This window comes from Setaria italica, chromosome VII, assembly GCF_000263155.2.
Source record: "Setaria italica strain Yugu1 chromosome VII, Setaria_italica_v2.0, whole genome shotgun sequence".
NCBI lineage: Eukaryota > Viridiplantae > Streptophyta > Magnoliopsida > Poales > Poaceae > Setaria > Setaria italica.
The window spans coordinates 24083199-24104034 of record NC_028456.1 but is presented as its reverse complement, the minus strand read 5'-3'; the positions used below and the strand labels follow the sequence as shown (position 1 = coordinate 24104034).

The following is a 20836-nucleotide window of genomic DNA, read 5'->3' as shown; positions in this document are numbered from 1 at the left end:
ACTAGCAGTTTCTTTTTTCAAAAAGCATAACACAGAAAACGCGCAACAATATTTTCAAAACTCAAATGCAACTTGTCCAGATGGATTTTAAACAGGAGCGGGGTTCTAACGAATTGTCGAATGTCCATATTGTACACAAAACGAAATATCAGTACAAGTTGCGCAATGAAAACAAGCTCAAAATGTAGAGGGATCATGACAGTGTGAGCGTGCGAGATCGAGAGACGAGGTGGGCTGCGGGCATCAACCAACACTTGGGTCACGAGGGCGTCGGATTTGGCGAGTGCTGAATGGGCACTAGGAACTAGGAAGGTCTTGCTATAGTTGTTGCAATATCGCAAATTGAGCACAAAAAATAATATGTACTCTAAAGATGTGTGATATACTCGTCTTCCTTGCAAAATTTTTGGGTGTTAATTACAAATAATAATAATAATAATTATGCTGGCTCAGCCCCTGGCTTCGACAACAGCGAGCGGCAAGAACTCATGACTTGTGGGCTTGTACAATTATGTGGAGCTGGCTCCAAGTTTCTCCACTGCAAGTTTTATCCTCCACATAGAAAGAACCCATCACTTGTAACTTGTACAATTAAATGTTTCAAGATATCCCCCAACCAAGGGAATAAAATGGCCAACTATGAATTCACTATACAAGACCTATAGACCAACAGAAACTGGGTTCACTCTGAAGATTCAGCCATTCCACCAGCGAGAACCTGGGTACAGCCTGGAACTTTTCTTGCCCAAAATCCTTCTTCAACAAGTAATAACGCCTTCTGTTTAAAACTCGAAGATTAGCTTTCTGAACTTCTCCATGTGCTCAGCCTGCAAGGATATCACGATGGACAGGCTCCATCGCCATTTGCGCTTGGGAGAACAAAACCCAGACCCTCGCATGTAATTGGGCCCATGAACACAGGCCGCCCCCAACCAAAGTCAGCATCATGGATAGGCAGCCGTGTCCAGCTGGAGAACCCCAGGTTCGGGCACTTGAAGATGTGATCTCCAGGTAACATTTTCGATAAATCCGGTTGCATCCCCAGGTAGTTCAGCACCGAGCGGCAGTAGTCGTTGTCCATCCTGTTGAGGGCTCCCTGGATGACTGCTGCCCCATCTGCTAGCCCATTGGTCACCTTGCTTGCCTCAGCAATTGGTGTGGCAGTGAAGATGACATTGCCAAAGACATCTGGAAGTGGAGGCTGCACTGCTGCAGCCGTTGGCGCCCATCAGTGGCACAAAATAGCTTGGTGGGCTGTTCAGGAGGCAGGCCGTACGCAAGGGAGACACACCGCCAGACATGCGCAGCTAATTTACATATGTGCTGAACCGCGGTGCACATTCACCTGCAGTAAGCTGTGAGCGCAGCCTAGTAAGGTCTGCGAGAGTGAGCTTGAAAATGCCCACAGCAGGGGAAGGTGGCACTGACTTGGGAGCAAGGGGATGAGGCGTGGAGGACAACATGGCCGGGGGAGGCTGATACTCAACATGCTGGAAAGATGGAGTCGGTGGATCACAGGCGCGTAGAAGAGTGTGGTCAATGAAGGGCATCAGAGAAATTTGAGTTCCACGGCAGAGATCAGACCACGAGTCAATGAAGTGCAAGCTGGACATGCCATCTGCCACGTTGTGATAGGTGCCAACACCAAGTGAGACGCCTCCACACTTGAAGCAAGTCACCTGGAGCAAAAATAGAGGAGAATCAACATTCATAAATGTCTATTCCTAAGAAGAATGTAATGCATATTGCAACCGGTAGCTACATGCAACAGCGCGTGATTGCATTAGAAAGTTGCCTTGACTAAAAGGCAGCAGACAAACCTGGAAATCTGAAATTATCCATGCAAAAACGAGACTGATAATAATTTTTGAACTGAAATACAATTTCATACCACCACTCAACACATGGAACTGAAATTTGACCAGATTAACAACTCTTAGATTGAGATTGAGCACAATTTTCAAAGTAGACTTAGCCATAAGCACATTTGCACATGAACCCTAACTTGCAAGTTCTAACGATATTTTAACTGTGAAGCATTATCAATCTAAACTCTGACATACTTCATGAGGACAATGAGGCAAATAATTGAAATCATATTGTATGCATGCATATTAGACCTCAGTGTGGTAGCATGGGGGGCACATGTGGTTTACAATAGGGTAATTTAATTCATTGGATTTAGAGGTAAACAACATTTAGTTGCTGTTTCATCAAAACAAGTAACTGGTGATTGGAAATGTCGATGTTGGTACTTAGTATGAGTTTGTCCAGCACAATATAATCAGCAGATCAGCTGTCCAACGTGATGTCAAAGTATTCTACTGCAAAAACAGCAGGTGCATGAATTAGCTGAGTGTATTACGCATATGGGTATGTAACCTCATGATGTAATCTTACTACATGGTTGCCCTTCATACCAAACTGTTTTCATTTTAAAAAGATCATATGCCCCCACCCCCACCCCCAAAAAATAATAATAATAATTGCAGGTGCACGAGACTCAACACTGGACCATCTAATACCCAAAGGCACACTGAAATATGCCTTCAATAGTTTATTCTCTATCAATCTCACTAATCTAGTAGTACGAAATTGTCCATAATTGCTAATAACGATACTTTTTGCATGGCAGAATGAGCAGCTATTCAACAAAATGAAATCTTGCAACAAAGCTCCAGCAAAATAAAAGCGTTCTAGTGAGAACAAGTAACTTCTTTCTTTTAAAGTTTGAGGTAGGCAAACAGCACCAACTAAAACTATTGGGAGAAGAGGCAAGCTTCAATATTGCTCGATACTAAATGCTCCTCAGGTTTGGGCTAAAAGGCTTTCTTTTTCTTTTTTGTAGGGGCCACTATGTAACTGCTAAAAGGTTTGGGCTAACCAGTTTTGCCACAATGGTTTTAAATGGGCGAACGAAAATGTTTTGATTGAACATAATAACGTTAACAATATACCATTAGTACCTTAAGACTAGATTTAAAAAATGGAGAGGACTTCTCAACAAATGAGGGAAAAGGATGCATAAACATAAAAGATTATTCTTAAAAAATAAAGCCTTTTACAGAAAATTTTCACATGAGAATGCTCCAATTAGAGACTAATTTCCACACCAACAAATTTCAAGCCCACATCACAAACAAGAGTGTCAGCATGTGGGTGGCAACGTAATAGTGAGTGAAGAAATCACAAGTTCAGCACACTACACGAGGACCTAGTAAACTGGTATTTTTCAGGTATCGTGGAAATTCATAACAGCAAGGTGAACTGCATGTGCCATCGTAATAAGGTAATCAACTGTTGGGATAAAGCTTATGCTCCAATTGATCTGAAAAGCACTGTTTTTCATTATATGTTGTACTGTACAGCCTTATTGGTATCTTTTGAAGTTGAGTACTCTGGATCTAACAGTGGTGATTCAGCCTACTCAATCTTCTATTCCAGAACATAAGAAACTTGGACCAGCTTCATGGGAAATAGAAATGAAAGCGGAACACCTAAATGAAGTATCTGTCAACACAAAGCAACAAATGAATAGCTTACATGGTTCCACATGGCAAATTATCCGATTCAGGGACAGGCAGGAAAGCTATTAAGCTAAATGTCAATATCACTATCGATTAAGCTTTACTTTAAAAAAACTATCAATTAAGCTTATGCCGTGCACGTCCAGACCATTGGATAAATGCTGACATTTTGGAGCTAAGAACTTGAGCAGTCAACCCCAATAGGGTGACGTGTAACGACCAAACTGTCCCTATGTGTATATGGCATGATTTGTGCAATCAGCCAGTTACTGCTAGCTAAAAGGGTGCAATGTTAATGAGTTAAAGTGCTACATATTATTGTCACCAGGATAAGTCCACACATGCTAGTTTTCAATTATTGTCATGAACTGGATTAAGATGACTAACAGGTTACAAGTGCGCTCAATAAAGCAGCTGGGTGGGGCAAGCTTCTCAATTATAAATGCTAAAAGATCACCATGACAGCAACCTCAATGTTCAGAACCACAGTAGGAAACGGTAAAATGAGCATATCGAATGATGTGCAATTACTAATTAGTAAGTACTCAAGTTTGGCACGATTATATTTTCATCAGTGACCTCATTGACAATTAATTACACTTTAACAGAACCAAACACACAGTGCCATTAATTTTACAGAGTGTAACCCTCAGCAAAAGAAAAATAAAAACTCAGTATAAGATAAAGTAGACAAATGGTGGATTCTAAATGCATAAAAGAGCAATTGCTTGACAACAAATCAGTTTATTAGCAATACACTTCTACCTGATCAAGGTGAAGCAAGAGTCTATTTCCATGGACTGACCAATATGAATGATGATGCCACCGACTCTTAACCAATCCTAGCTAAATCTTCTGATCAAGTGTACCGTTACAGGTATCCAGCCAAAAATAGTATCACCACACCCACTAGAACAAGACATCAACTACCCCGGGTATGACCACAAAAGTGGAGTCCACCACAAAGCTAAGCTCTAGGAACTCTGAGTGGACCAAATCCACAGCCAACAAGGGACCCAGTTATCCAATCCAAACATTAAAAGTAAGCCCAAATTAGGCCCTGTTTGGTTCTCACTTTAGTCTATGGACTTCTCACTTTAGTCTATGGACTAAAGTGGTGTTTGGTTCCTTGAATAAAAGTGACTAAAATCATTAAGGTCTGGTTTGGTTCCTCCTGCTTATTTTTAGCACCCGTCACATCAAATGTTTAGATACTAATTAGAAGTATTAAACGTAGACTATTTACAAAACCCATTATACAAGTGGAGGCTAAACGGCGAGACGAATCTATTAAGCCTAATTAGTCCATGATTTGACAATGTATTGCTACAGTAAACATTTGCTAATGATGGATTAATTAGGCTTAATAGATTCGTCTCGGCGTTTAGCCTCCACTTATGTAATGGGTTTTGTAAATAGTCTATGTTTAATACTCCTCATTAGTATCTAAACATTCGATGTGACACATGCTAAAAATAAGCAAAGGGAACCAAACGCCCCCTAAATACTGTAACAAGAATACCATTTTGCCCCTGGTTCTTCTTCCTCACGTAGCAGCCCTTGTCCCGCTCCAGTTGCCGAATTGAAGTTCCCCGCAACCAAAATCGAGTTCCTACCGGCAAGATCGAGATCCCAACCGTCCAAATCGACCACTTCCATGGAGATCGAGGCCCTCGACTGCTGCTCCTTCCTGCGCACGCGGCGAGGAGCGGAGTGTGGCACTCGAGCCTTTCCTTCTGCCCACGCAGGGCGCCGTACCGGAACACGAGGAGCGACTCCACCGCGGCGCGGTCGACGCCGAAGTTCCTCCGGTCCCCCACGAGGACGGCCACCCCGGGTCGGAACGGCGTCGCCGACGAGTGTGGCGGCGACAGCATCGGGCGAGGATAGCATCAGGCAAGGGCGGCGGAGCCTGGGGCGTCGCGGCACGAGGGAGGGTGCAGGGGTAACGGGTGGGAACTCAGGGGGTGTTTGATACCCTGCTAAGTACCTGTCACATCGGATATTTGATACTAATTAGGAGTATTAAATATAGTCTGACTACAAAATTAATTGCATAGATAGAGTCTAATTCGTGAGACGAATCTATTAAGCCTAATTAGTACATGATTTGATAATGTGGTGCTACAGTAACCATTTGCTAATGATGGATTAATTAGTCTTAATAGATTCGCCTGGTGAATTAGACTCTATCTGTGCATTTAGTTTTGTAATTAGCTCATGTTTAGTTCTCCTAATTAACATCCGAACATCTGATGTGATATGCTAAAGTTTACACCTCGTATTCAAACAATCTTTAGTGGGAGGGCTAAAGGATGCTAAAACTTTTTAGTCATCTTTTGATTAGGCTGTTTGGCTAGTTTTTAGTTACTTTTTAGTCAAAAGATCTTAGGAGGTTCAGCTTATAAGCCGGCTGAAAAGCTGAAACGGCTGATTTGTTGTGAGAGGAAAACACTGTTGGATGGCTGATAAGCCGGCTGAATAAGCTGAAGCGAACAGGCCGTTAGTCAACTTGTAAAGCATTATGGTAGTACTTCTTCCGAATGATTTCGACGGTCTGATTGTACTAGCATTGCGTAATATAAGAACTGAACTTAATTAGCTCACCTGAAGCAAGACGAATGGGCGCGAAGTCGCCGTAGTCGTCGACGGCGGTGTCGGGCGCGTCGGCCTCGACGAAGAGCACCCCCTCCCGGCTGCAGTCGATCTCGATCCTCCCATCCTCGTCCCGCGCGAGGCGCCCCGCCCTCGGGTAGAACGGCACGAGCGCCTCCGCCAGCTCGCGCCGCATCCGCTCGCCGTCGAAGAACCCCTCCGCCTCGGGGCCGCCGCCGCGGCGGTAGAAGTAGACGCTGGGCGTGTGGGTCCGCGGCATCACGAGGTCGAGGTCGGAGAGCCACAGACGCCGGCCGCACGATCGTCGACCGCCGCACCGCGATCGTCATCCGCATTCCCGCACCAAACAGCTAGCTCACTAAGCAATTCCCAAATGCCAGAAATTAACAGCAAATCAAACTATGATCCAGCGGAAGCAGAACGGGGACCAGACCAACCTCAACGGAACGCGGTGGGATCGGCAAAAATCAGGCAGATGTTTTGGGATGCAGGAAATGGCTAGGTGAAAGCCTGTGTCTGTAGCCTGTAGGCGAGAGTGTGGGATTGGGGCGTTTTTGGCGTATTGTATGCCGTACGTATGCGGAAGCTCGGAGCCGGGGATATAGACTCGTACCGTATTTTTCTTTTTGTTCGCTCCGTCGGCGTGGCGCACTGGCGCCGGGCCATACTAAACTCCAATACTGGGCTCTGGCCCAGCGCGCAGTGCCCGGTGCATCAGATTAATCCATGTTGAAGTGGATTCCTTGCAGGTCACATGAAGATTTAGCTCCCGTCACATCAAATGTTTGATACTAATTAGAAGTATTAAACATAGGCTAATTACAAAACCAATTTCACAACCTAGGATAAATCGCGAGACGAATCTATTAAGCCTAATTAGTTCATGATTTGACAATGTGGTGCTACAGTAAATATTCGCTAATGATGGATTAATTAAGCTTAATAGATTCGTCTCCCGATTTAGCCTAGGGGTTCTGCAATTAGTTTTATAATTAGCTCATATTTAGTCCTCCTAATTAGCATCAAATATCCGATGTGACACGAACTAAACCAAACACCCTCTAATCTTCACGCAGCAGTGTCAAACTGGGGCATTGGGGCTGCCGCAGCCGTTGCACGTGATTCGACGGGTTCGTTCTTGGGAGCTTCAGCAAAGGCAAAATTTGCTCATGGACAACGATAAAATGTGTCTTTTACCACAAGCCACTAAAATAACGTGATTTAGAGGGTGTTTGATCCTTGAGCTAAAATCTAGTTCATGTCATATCGAATCTTCGAAGACTAATTAGAAGGACTAAATATGAATTAATTATAAAACTAATTACACAGATAGAGACTAATTCGAGACAAATCTATTAAGCCTAATTAATTCATAATTAGCACATATTTACTGTAGCATCATATTATCAAATTATAGACTAATTAGACTTAATAGATTCGTCTCGCGAATTAGTCTCTATCTATATAATTGGTATTGTAATTAGTCTATATTTATATTTAATACTCTTATTATGTAAACATCCGACGTAACATGGAAACTTTAGTCCAATAACGTGACTTTGCTAGAAGACACTACAATTCCGTGTAAATTTGCCAGAGACACTGCAGCATTATTTTATCCAATTTAATTGGAGAGCCACCGGAAAGGACAAGTTTGCCCCCGTTGCCGACTAATTACTCCCGCGGAACCGGCCGCAGCCTTATCCAATCGTTGATTCGTCGCACGCTCCCTTCCATCCTCGCGAACAGCGAACTGCATTCGCCGCCGGCGGTCCCTCCCGATGCAGCCCCCTCCCCGCGAGGGCCCTTCTGGCATTGGCTCCTCCCGGAGCGCTTCCCTTATGGGCGGAGGGGAGTCGAGCAGCTCTGGGGAGCCGGGACGGGTGACCGTACTGGAGCTTGGAGCTCGATCTGCTTTGCCGGATGCCGGTGGACATGAGATAGAGCTGCTCCTTTGCCTTGCCATTTGAATATGGATTCTGCAAAGGATTTAGTTTGGTGTTGATTTTGGAGGTGGGGCTTGGAAGTGAAGGAGCTGGAGGTCGCTTGCAGCTCCCTGATTGGTGCTTGCATGTGCTTGCTTTGCTCTGATTGGAAGGAAGGGAGGCGGACAGCTGCAGCTTCTAGCTTATTTTTCGCCTGGATTGGCCGCAGGGAGGGGGCTACTCCAGCCGTCGAGAGGGGCCGACGCGGGGATGAACTACCGCAGCCGCCGGGAGAGGCCTGCGGAGGAATGCACGACGCCCGCTTCTGACGCGGGGCTTGCTCGAGGTGGACGCGGCTCCCGCTCCTGGACACGCGCGTACGATGTCAGCTCGAGGCAGCCAAGACGCTCGATCCCGGCGGGGCTCAGTCCAGGAGGCCGCGCGCTACGGCACCACTCCAGAAGATGGCGAAGAGGACAGGGGTATACTAGTCTTTTACAAGTGTTTGATCCGTTCGAGTAGAAAATGTTATTAAATGAACCATAGTTTCCAGCAGCATATTTACATAGAATTGTAGGTGGTGTGTGGCAAAAGACACATTTTAAGTTTTTAACGGTGTCCACCAGTCAATTTTGCCTCAGCAATAACACTTGAAGGGATAACGGGCCCTGGCATGCAGGGAAGGTTTTTCAGACTAGCAAGCGACTGCTTAAATGTGATCAGGAGCATATGCACGAGGAGGCGATGGGCACATATGGCCACATCATTAAGGTAATCAAGGCAAGGGCGTCTGACTTTCAGTCCGGACTTCATCCATGAGAGAAGAGAAGCAAATTTCGACGCGCATGTATTAGCTAGGAGCTCACTATATGAAACTCTAGGCAGGCATGTGTGGTACCTGGAGCCGCCAGCAGGCGTTTGTAATTCTTACAATATAGACGCCTAGAAAGGGCGCTATCCCTAAAAATAAGATAAAATCAGCCTTCCTCCCTACAATATAGATTAATCCATGTGTCGTCTCCTTTCTCGCAATTTTGAACATAATTTTATCAAAATTACCGTAATGAAGTATGAATCCCATTGTAACGAGAACAAAGGACCAATGGTACATGATCAAACGTTTCAGCCTTCCTTCCTGTGCCTGGAGCCCTGGAGGTTCTTCTTCTTCCAGGCTTCGGGTTAGGGGTCGTTTTCAAGATTGCCAAGATCTGCACCTGTTATGATTTATGAACCACGCGCTGGATGATAGATCAAGATTTGCCAATTGATGAAACCTCAGCCAACCAGATAGACCATCACCGGTTGCAGCTCAATCAGAGCTAGGTCTACGAACAAGTAGAAATTGTGGATCTTCAAATGTTCGCCAGCCGCTACATCCAGGGATCCCACAAAATCATTAAACCTGGCGGTTGCTCGCTCTTTGATCAGTGATTCACCGGCCACCAGATCGATGAAGAATCTCTCAAAAATTCGCTTTTTGATCAGTGATTCACCAGCCACTACATTCTTGGATCCCACCTTATTCTCAAACCTGGTGGCTCGCTTGATTGGCAGTCCTGTAAGCTCATCTTGCATACAAATTTTGGGGGTACCAAGGCCTGCATCCACCAAGAACATTTCTTCCCTTAAGCGTAAAACAGAAGATTGTGAGGCGTTTCCACTGACGCTCATGTTCAATACTTCAATTAAACCCCATCTATAATCTGGTACTCTGGTATATGAGTGTGTTCACTTGGTTACAATGATTTCACCATGTCCCTTTAGAAAAATGTCTAACCTTTCTCTATTATTGATATTAGTCCATACAAGTAGAAGTTACCCAAAACATCCCCAGCCGAGGGTAAAAAAGAACACTGATCTTGAAGGGTGAAAGCGCAGCAACTTGGTTCACTTGAAACTTCAGGCATTTTATATGAGAACTGGATACAGCCTTTAGCCTCTAGCCCTATTACATCCTCCTTCAAAAGGTATAATGCATCCCATTTATAACTCATAGATTAGCTTTCGGAACTTCACCATGTGCTCAGCCTGCAACGAGATGGCGATGGACAGGCTACCATCTCCATTGGCACTAGGGAGGACGAACGCCAGACCCTCATATGCAATGCCGCCTGGCCCCATGAACACAGGCCGGCCCCAACCGAAGTTGGCATCATGAATCGGCAGGCGCACCCAGCTGGTGAGTCCTAGGTTCGGGCACCGGAAGGTGTGTGCTCCACGCACCAGTGCTGACAAATCTGGCTGCAGCTCCAGGTAGTCCAGCGCTGAGCGGCAGTAGTCGTTGTCCATCCTATCTAGTGCTCCTTGGATGACTGCTGCTCCTTCTGCCAGCCCACTGGTCACCTTGCCTGCCTCGGCAAGTGGTGTGGCGGTGAAGATGACATTTCCGAAGTAACCATCTGGAAGTGGGGGCTGTAGCCGTTGGCGCCCGTCGGTGGCACAGTACAATTTGGTGGGCTGTTCAGGAGTCAGGCCACGTGCAAGGGAGACACATTTCCAGACATGCGCAGCTAGCACTGCATACGTGTTGAACCGGGGTGCACCTTCACCTGTGGGAAGCTGTGAGCGCAGCCGACCAAGGTCTGAGCGAGTGAGCTTGAAAATGTCTACGGCGGTGGCAGGTGGCTTTGATATGGAAGTGAGGGACTGAGGTGTGGAGGACAACATAGCTGGGGCAGGCTGGTACTCGATATGTTGGAAAGATGGAGTTGGTGGATCACGGGCGCGAAGGAGAGTGCGGTCAATGAAGGGCATGACAGAAATTTGAGCTCCACGGCAGAGGTCAGACCATGAGTTAATGAAGTGCAAGCCAGACATGCCATCTGCTACGTGGTGTTGCATACCGACACCAAGGGAGACGCCTCCACATTTGAAGTAAGTCACCTGGAGCAAAAAAGAAAAGGGGGATCTTTAAATATTTCATAGCTAATAGCTCCCTTTTAACAAATTGTATATTTCCAGCTGCAGCTACCAAATAACAGGTGATTGAATAATCCACTCTTAAAACATATATAAAGGTGCATGGATGAATCAAAGTTGCTTTGACTAGTAGGCACAAATATACAGATTTGAAACTAACCATGAAACAAGAAGATGTTAACCATTTTTCCTAAATAGAAGGGTCCACAAGATACAGATGTATATTTGAACTGAAATCCAATTGCATGCCATCCCTTATGTAGGTAGAATTGAAACAATGGATGGCTTACAAACTCTTATCGTAGCCATAAGCACATGAATCTAAACTGTCAAGCACTACCAATCTCAACTCCAACATACTTCATGAAGTCGAGGCATAGGGATACCTAAATATCTAATGCAGCCGGATAAGTATTGATTTGTATTTATGAATGCATTTAGAAAAGAATGTTATGGGCACACATGTGATTTCCAAGACAGGTAAATTTATCCATCGGCTTACTGTCCCACTGAGCCTAAAGAAGACCAAATACATCTTGAGGTCTGGTGAAGGCAATAATTTGTGGATTTTGCATCAAAACAAGCAACTGGTGAACCAGAAGCATAGAGCTGGTACGAGTTTGTCCATGAGAATCAGCTATCCAGAGAGGTCACTAAAAACAAGAGTCACCTGACAACCAATGCAACTCAAAACACCAAAACTGGAACAGCAGCACGAGATGGCAGAGCACTCTAATATGAAAACATCATGTGCATGAAATAGCTCATTGCACAGTGGCATGGGTTTGAATTTGTAAATATCTGATTCACACTAATGATGGGTTATAAATTTATAAATGATGAAGTCTGGCAAGCAATTCCAGAGTGATCTGACTGTATTTGTGAACTCTTCTATTGCCAATTACATAATATAGTTGCAACTGTGTATCTGCATATAGCTTGCCTGCCCCAGGGTGTAATACTGCTCACCTAACATAGGGTGACCCCTTATGACAGTTTGGCAAGAAGCTGATGTAAAAAGATAAACTCTGCTGTGCTAGCTTCAGGTGTGAGACATGGTACAAAAAACACATGCCCATTTACAGCTTCCTCCCTTCCCACTGGTAATATCTCATACTAATGCTTCCAGTTTAACATGTTATTCTGTATCCATCTCAACAAGCTAGTAGTAGAATAACTTCCACAAACCTTAATTTGTGCAAGGCAGCATTAGGTATTCAATATAATAAAATTATACAACAAGATCCAACATATTGTATAAGAACAATACAAGGTTTTAGCTCTAGTGAGATAAGCAGAGTCCTGGGCGAACTCAAAACCTTTATTTTGGAAAAGTTGGATGTCAGCCAACAACATCAACTAGTACTAATGTAAAGTATACTATATTATCTGCACAAAAGCATTGAATAGTCGAAGTATTGAAGTGGTAAATATTGAAGTCAACAGAAAGGTTCTGCACATGCTAGTTAAGTAGTTGTCGATTATTGGTTAAGGAAGCAATTCCAGATTAAAAATGGTTAAAGGTCAGGAAAGTTTGAGAAGTGGACAAGCACAAGGTATATGATTAACACATTGCATGAAGCCTAATTAGTAAAGTGCCCTTCTACTGAGAAATTACCACATTTGGCAAGGCTATGTTCTCATGACTGAAAAGCTTGACCGTTATTGTGTGCAATGAATTGATGCAACAACAAAATGAATGCAGACAATCATTTTAGACAGTACAAGATGTACAGCAATGATGGGGAAATTTTACAAAATACAGTCACTTGATGACAAACCAATTTGTTAACAATTGGCTTTCGAGCCAGTCAAGGTGAAGCAAGAGTTTATTCCGATGCACAATCGGATGATGACACCAAGCATTTCTAACCGAAGCTTCAGACTACGGATACTAATCCAGCCAAAACAGAGGCCCCACTAAAAATAACAAGACAGCAACAACATGCATGAAACTAGGAAAGTGGTACAGGCGTGCCGCGTGCACAATATGAATTCCCAGAGGATTAAATCAACAGACAAAAAAGGGACCCAGCTATCCAATCATGTACACAGGTAAGCCAAATTAAATGCCGTGCAGAGCTTGTATGGCACTATGGTACGCTACTTCCAGGTGAGGATACTGGATACTGGTAACTGAACTCACCTGGAGCACGAGGAGCGGGAAGGCCGAGATGTCGTCGGTGTAATCGACCGCCGGGATGAGGCGCTTGAGCTCCATGGTAGGGGCGAAGTCGCCGTAGTCGTCGATGGCGGCGTTGGGCGCGTCAGCCTCGACGAAAAGCACCCCTTCGCCGTTGCAGTCGATCTCGACCCTCCCGTCCTCGTCCCGCGCGAGTCGCCCCGCCATCGGGTAGAACGGCACGAGCGCCTCCGCCAGCGCGCGCCGCATCCGCTCGCCGTCGAAGAATCCCTCCGCCTCGGGGCCGCCGCCGCGGCGGTAGAAGTAGACGCTGGGCGTGTGGAAGCGCGGCACGACGAGGTCGAGGTTGGAATTCCACAGCCGCTGCCGCGGCGTCTCCCGCGCCGGGCGCACCATCGTCGACCGCCTCACCGTGATCGCCATCTGCATTCCATCCATCCCGCCGAACAGCTCCGTAAGCACCCACCTCAAATCCCCCCCCCCCCCCCCCAACAACAACAACAGAATTCGAACAATCGCAGCTAAAAATACTACTGAGGAGTTAGAGAGGAAGCCGGACGGCGACCAACCTCGGCGGAGACGCGGCGCCGTGGATCGGATCTGGGGTCGCCGAAACGGGCAAAGCTCTGGACGAATCCAGCGACGGTTTGGTGGTAGCAGCAGCTCTTGGTGGAGAGCAGCTGGTGAGCGAGTGGGGGGTGGGGCGGCTTTTATAGGCGGAGATCTCGGAGCCGGGGAGGCGGGGTGATCCTCTGACTTGCTCGGTTTGCCTTCTGCTTCTTCCATATTCCCCTTCCCCCTCGTCCTATTCGGCGCTGTGCGTTGCTTCGGAGGAGGTGGTGTGACGACTAGTGGGGTGGGCGGTTGGTGGGACGGGGACGGGAGGCTATAGGGAGGGAGAAGGACCGTGGAGTGGAGGTGTGGGTGGACGTGGTCCAGCCCACCTGTTCCTGGACTCTGGGGGCTTCTGCACAGTTACCCGTGCATCAGATTATCGTTGGCAGATTATCTTTTTTTTTGGCAGAACAGTGTTAGTTAAGTTAATCCTGCACGAGCATCAGCCACCCGCTGGCAGTGACTTGTGGTGGTTGCTGCATTTGACCGCCGCTGCTGCGCCACCATCGTTTTCTCTCGGCGGCAATCATTCAGCCACAGAGCAGGTTAATCTCATTTCATCCAAGTGACATCTTTCGGTGCGTGGCCGGTGAATGAAGAAGAAGAAAACTAATCGGACTGAGGTTTGTATGTGTACCTCACCTCGGCTGGTATACAGCCTAATCATCGAAGGGCTGAAGGAGAACACTTGCCTTGTTTAGTTCTTTGACGCTATGTAAAAAGAAGATTTCCTCACATCAAACTTGCGGTATATGCATGGGGTACTAAATGTAGACGAAATCAAAAACTAATTGCACAGTTTTGTTGTACTTTGCGAGACGAATCTTTTGAGCCTAATTAGTCAATGTTTGGACAATAATTCACAAATACAAACGAAATGCTACAGTTGTGCATTTATGACAAAATGTTAATTTTGCCACTTCCAAATTGGGAAACAAGGGCCATGTTTAGTTACTCCCAACTCCCAACTTTGACACTATGCAAAAAGAAGATTCCCTATCACATCAAACTTGCGGTACATGCATGGAGTACTAAATGTAGATGAAATTAAAAACTAATTGCACAGTTTTGTTGTACTTTGCGAGACGAATCTTTTAAGCCTAATTAGTCAATATTTGGACAATAATTCACAAATACAAACGAAACGCTACAGTGTGCTACAGTGCTGTAACAGTAATTTGGCACCTCCCAAATTCCCCAACTAAACACGGCCAAGGCCTTGTTTGACCGTTTCACTCTCACCCACGGTCACACACACGCACGCACACAGAGCTGGAGTGAACAATCTGAAGCTTCATTTACCTACCCCCGTGATAGAAGCGATGCCGCCCCAGAATTGTTGTTAAACTTGCCTATCAACCTTACGCAACAAAGATGTTATGTTACAAGGCACATATCTCCTTTTTTTTCCCCCCTTTGGAGCTGTCGAATAAAAATCAGATCGCACTTTGTGAGGTTCTGGAGGTGTAAGTCCAGCTAAAGATGGCAAGGTCACCAACTCACCGTGATCATGGTGTGATTAACACTGACAAGTGTGGATCCCTTGTCCCATAGCAAAGGAACTTTAGAAAAAGAGAGCCAGTCCATGAAAGAGAACTGGTTTCATCAGTATAATACTGGCTTCAACAGTTCAACTAGAATGTCCGTGCTTTGCCTTCTCCAGTTCTCCGTCCAAGCAATCTGTTTCTCCCTTTTGTCTGATCGTTGCTGCATTCTGATCCGGCGTTCCTGTTCCTCACGTCCTCCGTGTCAGCATTGGCCTAGTACTTTTTATGAAATCCCATGTGGCGAATGAGTAAACAATACAGACACGACGGAGGAGTGGCGGGTCAATTAGCCAACAGCTATTATACTCTGATCTGAATTTGCCTACCATGACGAATAATTGTTGCTCCCACGGTGACAGCTGACAGCTGTAGAGGGCGGGTCGATACGGTTGCTTCTTGTTTTGGCGTAGCCTCGACGTGGTGGACAGATAGCACGTACGGGGCTACGGGCGCGCGCGCGCGTACACACGGCCACACGGGCACGGAGAAGACGACGACGCTGCGCCCCCATTTAGACTGCGTGCGCGTCCGTCCACGGCGAACCAAACAGCCTGGATGGGATGGATGCCCCGCGAGCATTGATGGGAGTCACGATCGGCCACCTGGTGGCGGTCACGTTCGACGCCGTGGAGTGCATGTGCATAATCCGGCCCGGCAACGTGACTACTAGTAGCAGGCAGTCGATCATGTTTCATGTGTAGTAGAGCATACTCTGGCAGATCATATGTACGGAGTACTAGTTGCTAGTTAAATCCTGGCTCACTGTCGAATAAACCCAACGGATGGGATATAGAGCTTCCTTCGTGCTGACATTTCTATGTAGAGTTTACAGAAAAGTTAACTGCCATATGACACGATGACACTTTTTTACGACGGGACTGAAGCATCGAATTCTTGCTTGTGGAAACGGCGTCGATTGAATTATCAACTGGTGGGAACTTAGGGTGTGTTTGGTTGGTTGTATCATTTAGATAGTGTTTGGTTCGTGCTAAGGTAATGTAAACGTAAAGGGAATCAGATTACAGTGTATTTGGAGGTGGAATAGGTGATTGCCCTCTTTGTTTGGTTGCACTTTGGTAACGTAATCAGATTACTGTGTGGGTGCTATATCTGATTACGGTGGGGGAGGAAAGGTAACAAGCTTGTATATATATTATTTAGGTAAGGGATTCGATTACAGTGTCAATTGATTACAAACCACCGCAACCAAACATATGTAATGGGATTCGTTACCTTCAGTAATCAGATTACGTTACATTTGAGCCAACCAAACACTACCTTAATTCATGTATGAAATAATTCAAAATAATAATGATCCTTTTGTTTGGTTGGGTGAATTGGACCAACTCATCCAGGATGAGGTCATCCCACTTAATACATTATTTTACTAATTAGAGTGAATCATATGGTACAAGCAAATTGGTTAAACCACCTCATCCAGGATTATCCATGCATGCATCATGTGATACATGCAACCAAACACACCTTCAGAACTTCAGATGGCACACGTACCGGAGCCTGGAGGCGCATGCAGTTCCCGACTCTTGCTGTCTGAGGGCCTGTTTGGATACAGGTACCTGTCACATCGAATGTTTGGATACTAATTAGGAGTATTAAATATAGTCTAATTACAAAACTAATTACACAGATGGAGTCTAATTCGTGAGACGAATCTATTAAGCCTAATTAGTCCATAATTTGACAATGTGGTGCTACAGTAACCATTTGCTAATGATGGATTAATTAGGCTTAATAGATTCATCTCGCGAATTAGTATAGGGGTTATGCAGTTAGTTTTATAATTAGCTCATGTTTAATTCTCCTAATTAGCATCCGAACATCCGATGTGACCCCTCCTAAAGTTTAGTACCTCGCATCCAAACACCTCTGAGTCGGAAAAACTAGTCCATGATGTGCAGTCACACGAACGTCACCGGTGACCGACGGGGACGGGCCACAACCCTTCTTGCTCTGTCAAGCGCGCGCATAGTGGACTCTATCTAGGGCCTTGTTTACTTCCCAATTTGGGAGTGGCAAAATTGGTACTTTGCCATAAATGCGCAACTGTAGCGTTTCGTTTGTATTTGTGAATTATTGTCCAAATATTGACTAATTAGGCTCAAAAGATTCATCTCGCAAAGTACAACAAAACTGTGCAATTAGTTTTTAATTTTATCTACATTTAGTACTCCATGCATGTACCGCAAGTTTGATGTGATGGGGAATCTTCTTTTTACATAGTGTCAAAGTTAGGAGTTGGGAGGAAACTAAACCCCAATACACGAACGTAACTGCTTGGAATAGACGAATAGTCCACAATTCGCACGGCCAGATTCAAGTGTTAACATGTTAGCAGCTCTTCCTCAGGAGTACCTTCGTCGGGACAGTTGGATGTGCCGCGAACGAGTACAGCTCGAGGGTCGTTGGGCCAGAATGGGTCAATGTGCTTGCATGCACAGAAGAGGCAGAGCCCATGTAATGTTGCTACTGCTATATTAGGCAGATGGGAGAGGAGAGATGAGGATCGTGTATGGACTGAATCAACTTGTATTCCAAGCTGTCCTCTGCCTGTATCTCTTTCTCCTTCCCGATCCAATCTAATTGCTACCCTTCTCCAATTCCTGTATCCGTGTCTAGTCCGCTGCTAACAAATTAGTATCAGAGCTCGTCGATCCTTGGGCGAATTCAGATCGAATTGGTTCATAACTCCATTGATTGTCCTGAGCAAACGGATCCGGTGGGTTATTCCTAAGTTCGTACGCTTTGTGCGAATTGAGTAGCCCGTGATTCCAATCCACACTTAGGCAATTTGTGGGAACCTATCGATCTGGATCCAATCCCTCCCCATGACCAATATACAAGATTCCAATGCTGCCACGGAGCCATGAACCCTGAGACGAAAATCATCATCGACACCCTTACCTAGTGATTCGACGATCTAGAAGCGAAGTGGGAGACACGCTTCACTGAATCGGAGAACAAGTGGGATTCGCACTTCTTCGAGTCCGACAAGAAGTGGGAGCGCAAATTCACTAACCTCAAGGTGTTGCAAGACGCGCGGGTCGACGCGCTATAGCGCGTCGCCGTGTCCTTTGAAGACGGGAAGCCGAAGGTGGATGGCACAGTCGACGACGTCCATCTCGAGGTACGCAAGCTCTCCAAGCACCGGGAGCGGACGGCATCCCCTTCTGGCGACTACTCCCCCGGCTGCTGAGCGCCCATCTTCTCCGAGCGAAGCCGACATGCACCATGGGCACCACGTCGACAACTTCCACCGGAGGATAGCTTCGGGTCTGTTACGATCGTAGTTCATCCCCCGGTCAAGGGTGCGTAGCAGCTCCAAGAGACTGCTAATCTTACCCCAATACTTTTTTTAGGGAAAAAGGAGAAAAAACGAACTCCAACAGTCCACCCAAACCTTCCCCAATTTTTCAGCAACGCTAAAAAACAGCCTACCACCGCGTATATTTTAGCGTTGGCATTCCTCCCCCCAATCCTGATTCCCGCACGCTCACGCGTCCCTTCCGTTGGGTCCAATACGATGACGTGGCCTGTTTTAAAATATTGGGAGCTATTTATTAGCGATCTGCTGTGGATTGATATGTTTTTGGGGGAATTTTTTTTGAAAGAACCCCAATACATAGTTTTGGGGAAGAATTTTTTGGAGTACTCTTGGAGTTGCACTTACGCCTCCCCATCCCTCCCTAACCTAAATTGTCGGTTCCTCCTTTGCCTAGCTCTGGAAATCGTTGGAGATCTGCTAATTATGGGGAATCTGGAGGGTCTAGGACAGGACGTTTACCTAAATTAAACTTTCCTAAGTTTGAAGGCGAGAATCCCAAACTCTGGTTGAGTCACTATGAAGCTGACTTTGAGCTCTATAATGTTGAACCCTTCCGTTGGATCATGGCAGCATCTATGCATTTTGACACTGCTTCTGCACGCTGGTTACAGTCAATAGAGGAAAAGCTTAAAACCTATACTTGGTCTACTTTTTCGGCTATGGTGATAGACCGATTTGGTAGGAATCAGCATGAGCTCTTAGTTAGACAGTTGTTTCACATCAAGCACAAACTAGTAGTACGGAAGATTATGTTGACCATTTTGCTGGGTTAGTTAATTTGTTGGCTGCTTATGAAAGCAAACCAGATCCTCTGCATTATACCATGAGATTCATTGATGGGCTTAGAGAGGATCTACATGCTGTTGTTCTTATTTAGCAACCTTCCTCCCTGGATACTGCTTTTGTTCTCGCTCAATTGCAGGAAGAGATGTCCGTTCCTGTGAAGGAAAGGCTGACTATACTCTGCCTCATAAGAATGATGGGCCTTCTTCAGTACAGCTACCTTCTACTCCAAGGTTGAACAAGCATCCTATGGTTCAGCCTTCTGATTGTCGTGGTACAGAGATCGCTGGGCAGCTCTAAAGGCACACCGCCATGCCCAAGACCTTTGTCAAAGATGTGCAGAGCCATGGTCTAGGAACCATGCTTGTGCAGAGAAGATTCAGCTCCATGCTATGCAAGAAGTGTTGGAAATATACCACATGCAGTCTGATGATGTCGCCGGTGAGGACCCCAAAGCCCAACCTGCTGAACAGTTATTTCTTACATTATCTGTCGCTGCTGTGTCTGGCACATCTGCTCCCAGAACTATGTGTATGTTGGGTTCCATTCAAGGACAACAAATCAGGATATTGGTGGACTCTGGCAGCTCTCATACATTCATTAGCTCCCAGTTGGCTCTGAAGTTACAAGGCATGTCTGCTATTGCTTCTCCCCTGTCTGTATAAGTAGCCAATGGTGGAATTATTCAGTATTCTTCTCAGCTCTCACAGGCTTTGTGGTCTATTAATGGGTATGAATTCCAATCAGACTTGAAGGCTATTCCTATGTCATCATATGATATGATTCTGGGGTTAGATTGGTTGGAGACCTATAGTCCAATGAAAGTTCACTGGAAGAACAGATGGCTAGCCATACCATATCAAGGGTCTACTGTCCTACTGTATGGTGTGTGTCCTGAACTGCCTAAAGAGATAATTATTGAAGTATGTTAAGTTGAAGTCACTGTGGGTGATATAGTGGAGGTCTCCCTACCTGAACCTATTCAACAGCTCATTGAAGAATTTGATACGCTTTTCGAGGTACCTGTGGACATGCCCCCTCCCAGATCTTGTGACCACTCTATACGTCCAGTAGATGGTGCTGCTCCTGTCAATATTCAACCTTACAGATATGCTCCAGCTCTTAAAGATGAAATTGAGAAACAAATTGCAGAAATGTTGAAAGCATGTTTAATCCAACCCTGTTCTAGTCCATTTTCATCTTCTGTGCTGCTGGTTAAGAAGAAGGACAATACATGGAGGCTTTGTGTGGACTATAGGTATCTGAATGCTATCACAATCAAGGGCAAATATCTGGTCCAGTAATTGATGAGTTTTTGGATGAACTATCCCTTGCTAGTTGGTTTTCTAAACTAGACTTGAGAGCTGGATTTCATCAAATTAGATTGAAGCCAGGGAGGAATATAACATTTCAAACTT

General features: G+C 45.6%; 1 protein-coding gene, 1 long non-coding RNA gene and 1 pseudogene across 2 annotated transcripts; 1 reads left to right on the top strand and 2 right to left on the bottom strand.

The window, feature by feature from the left end:
- Nucleotides 1-782: 782 nt before the first annotated feature.
- Nucleotides 783-6472, bottom strand: LOC101766591 (annotated as a pseudogene).
- Nucleotides 6473-7757: 1285 nt separating this feature from the next.
- Nucleotides 7758-8681, top strand: LOC111257883. Its single transcript, XR_002678482.1, has 2 exons — nucleotides 7758-8156; nucleotides 8298-8681. It is a non-coding gene; the product is annotated as an uncharacterized LOC111257883 (long non-coding RNA).
- A 1012-nt stretch (nucleotides 8682-9693) lies between these two features.
- On the bottom strand, nucleotides 9694-13939 carry LOC101780746 (hydroxycinnamoyltransferase 1). Its single transcript, XM_004976066.3, has 3 exons — nucleotides 13700-13939; nucleotides 13134-13553; nucleotides 9694-10951 (listed from the first exon to the last, which is right to left on the bottom strand). The coding sequence occupies exons 2-3, from the start codon at nucleotides 13551-13553 to the stop codon at nucleotides 10052-10054; spliced, it is 1320 nt and encodes a 439-aa protein (XP_004976123.1). The 5' UTR covers nucleotides 13700-13939; the 3' UTR covers nucleotides 9694-10051.
- Nucleotides 13940-20836: the final 6897 nt, after the last annotated feature.

Bases quoted from the DNA above. Each gene is read 5' to 3' on its own strand.
- LOC101780746 (XM_004976066.3), bottom strand. From the start codon at position 13,553: ATGGCGATCACGGTGAGGCGGTCGACGATGGTGCGCCCGGCGCGGGAG. The intron at 10,952-13,133 runs GTGAGTTCAGTT...TTTTTGCTCCAG, and splicing joins TCCCGCTCCTCGTGCTCCAG to GTGACTTACTTCAAATGTGG.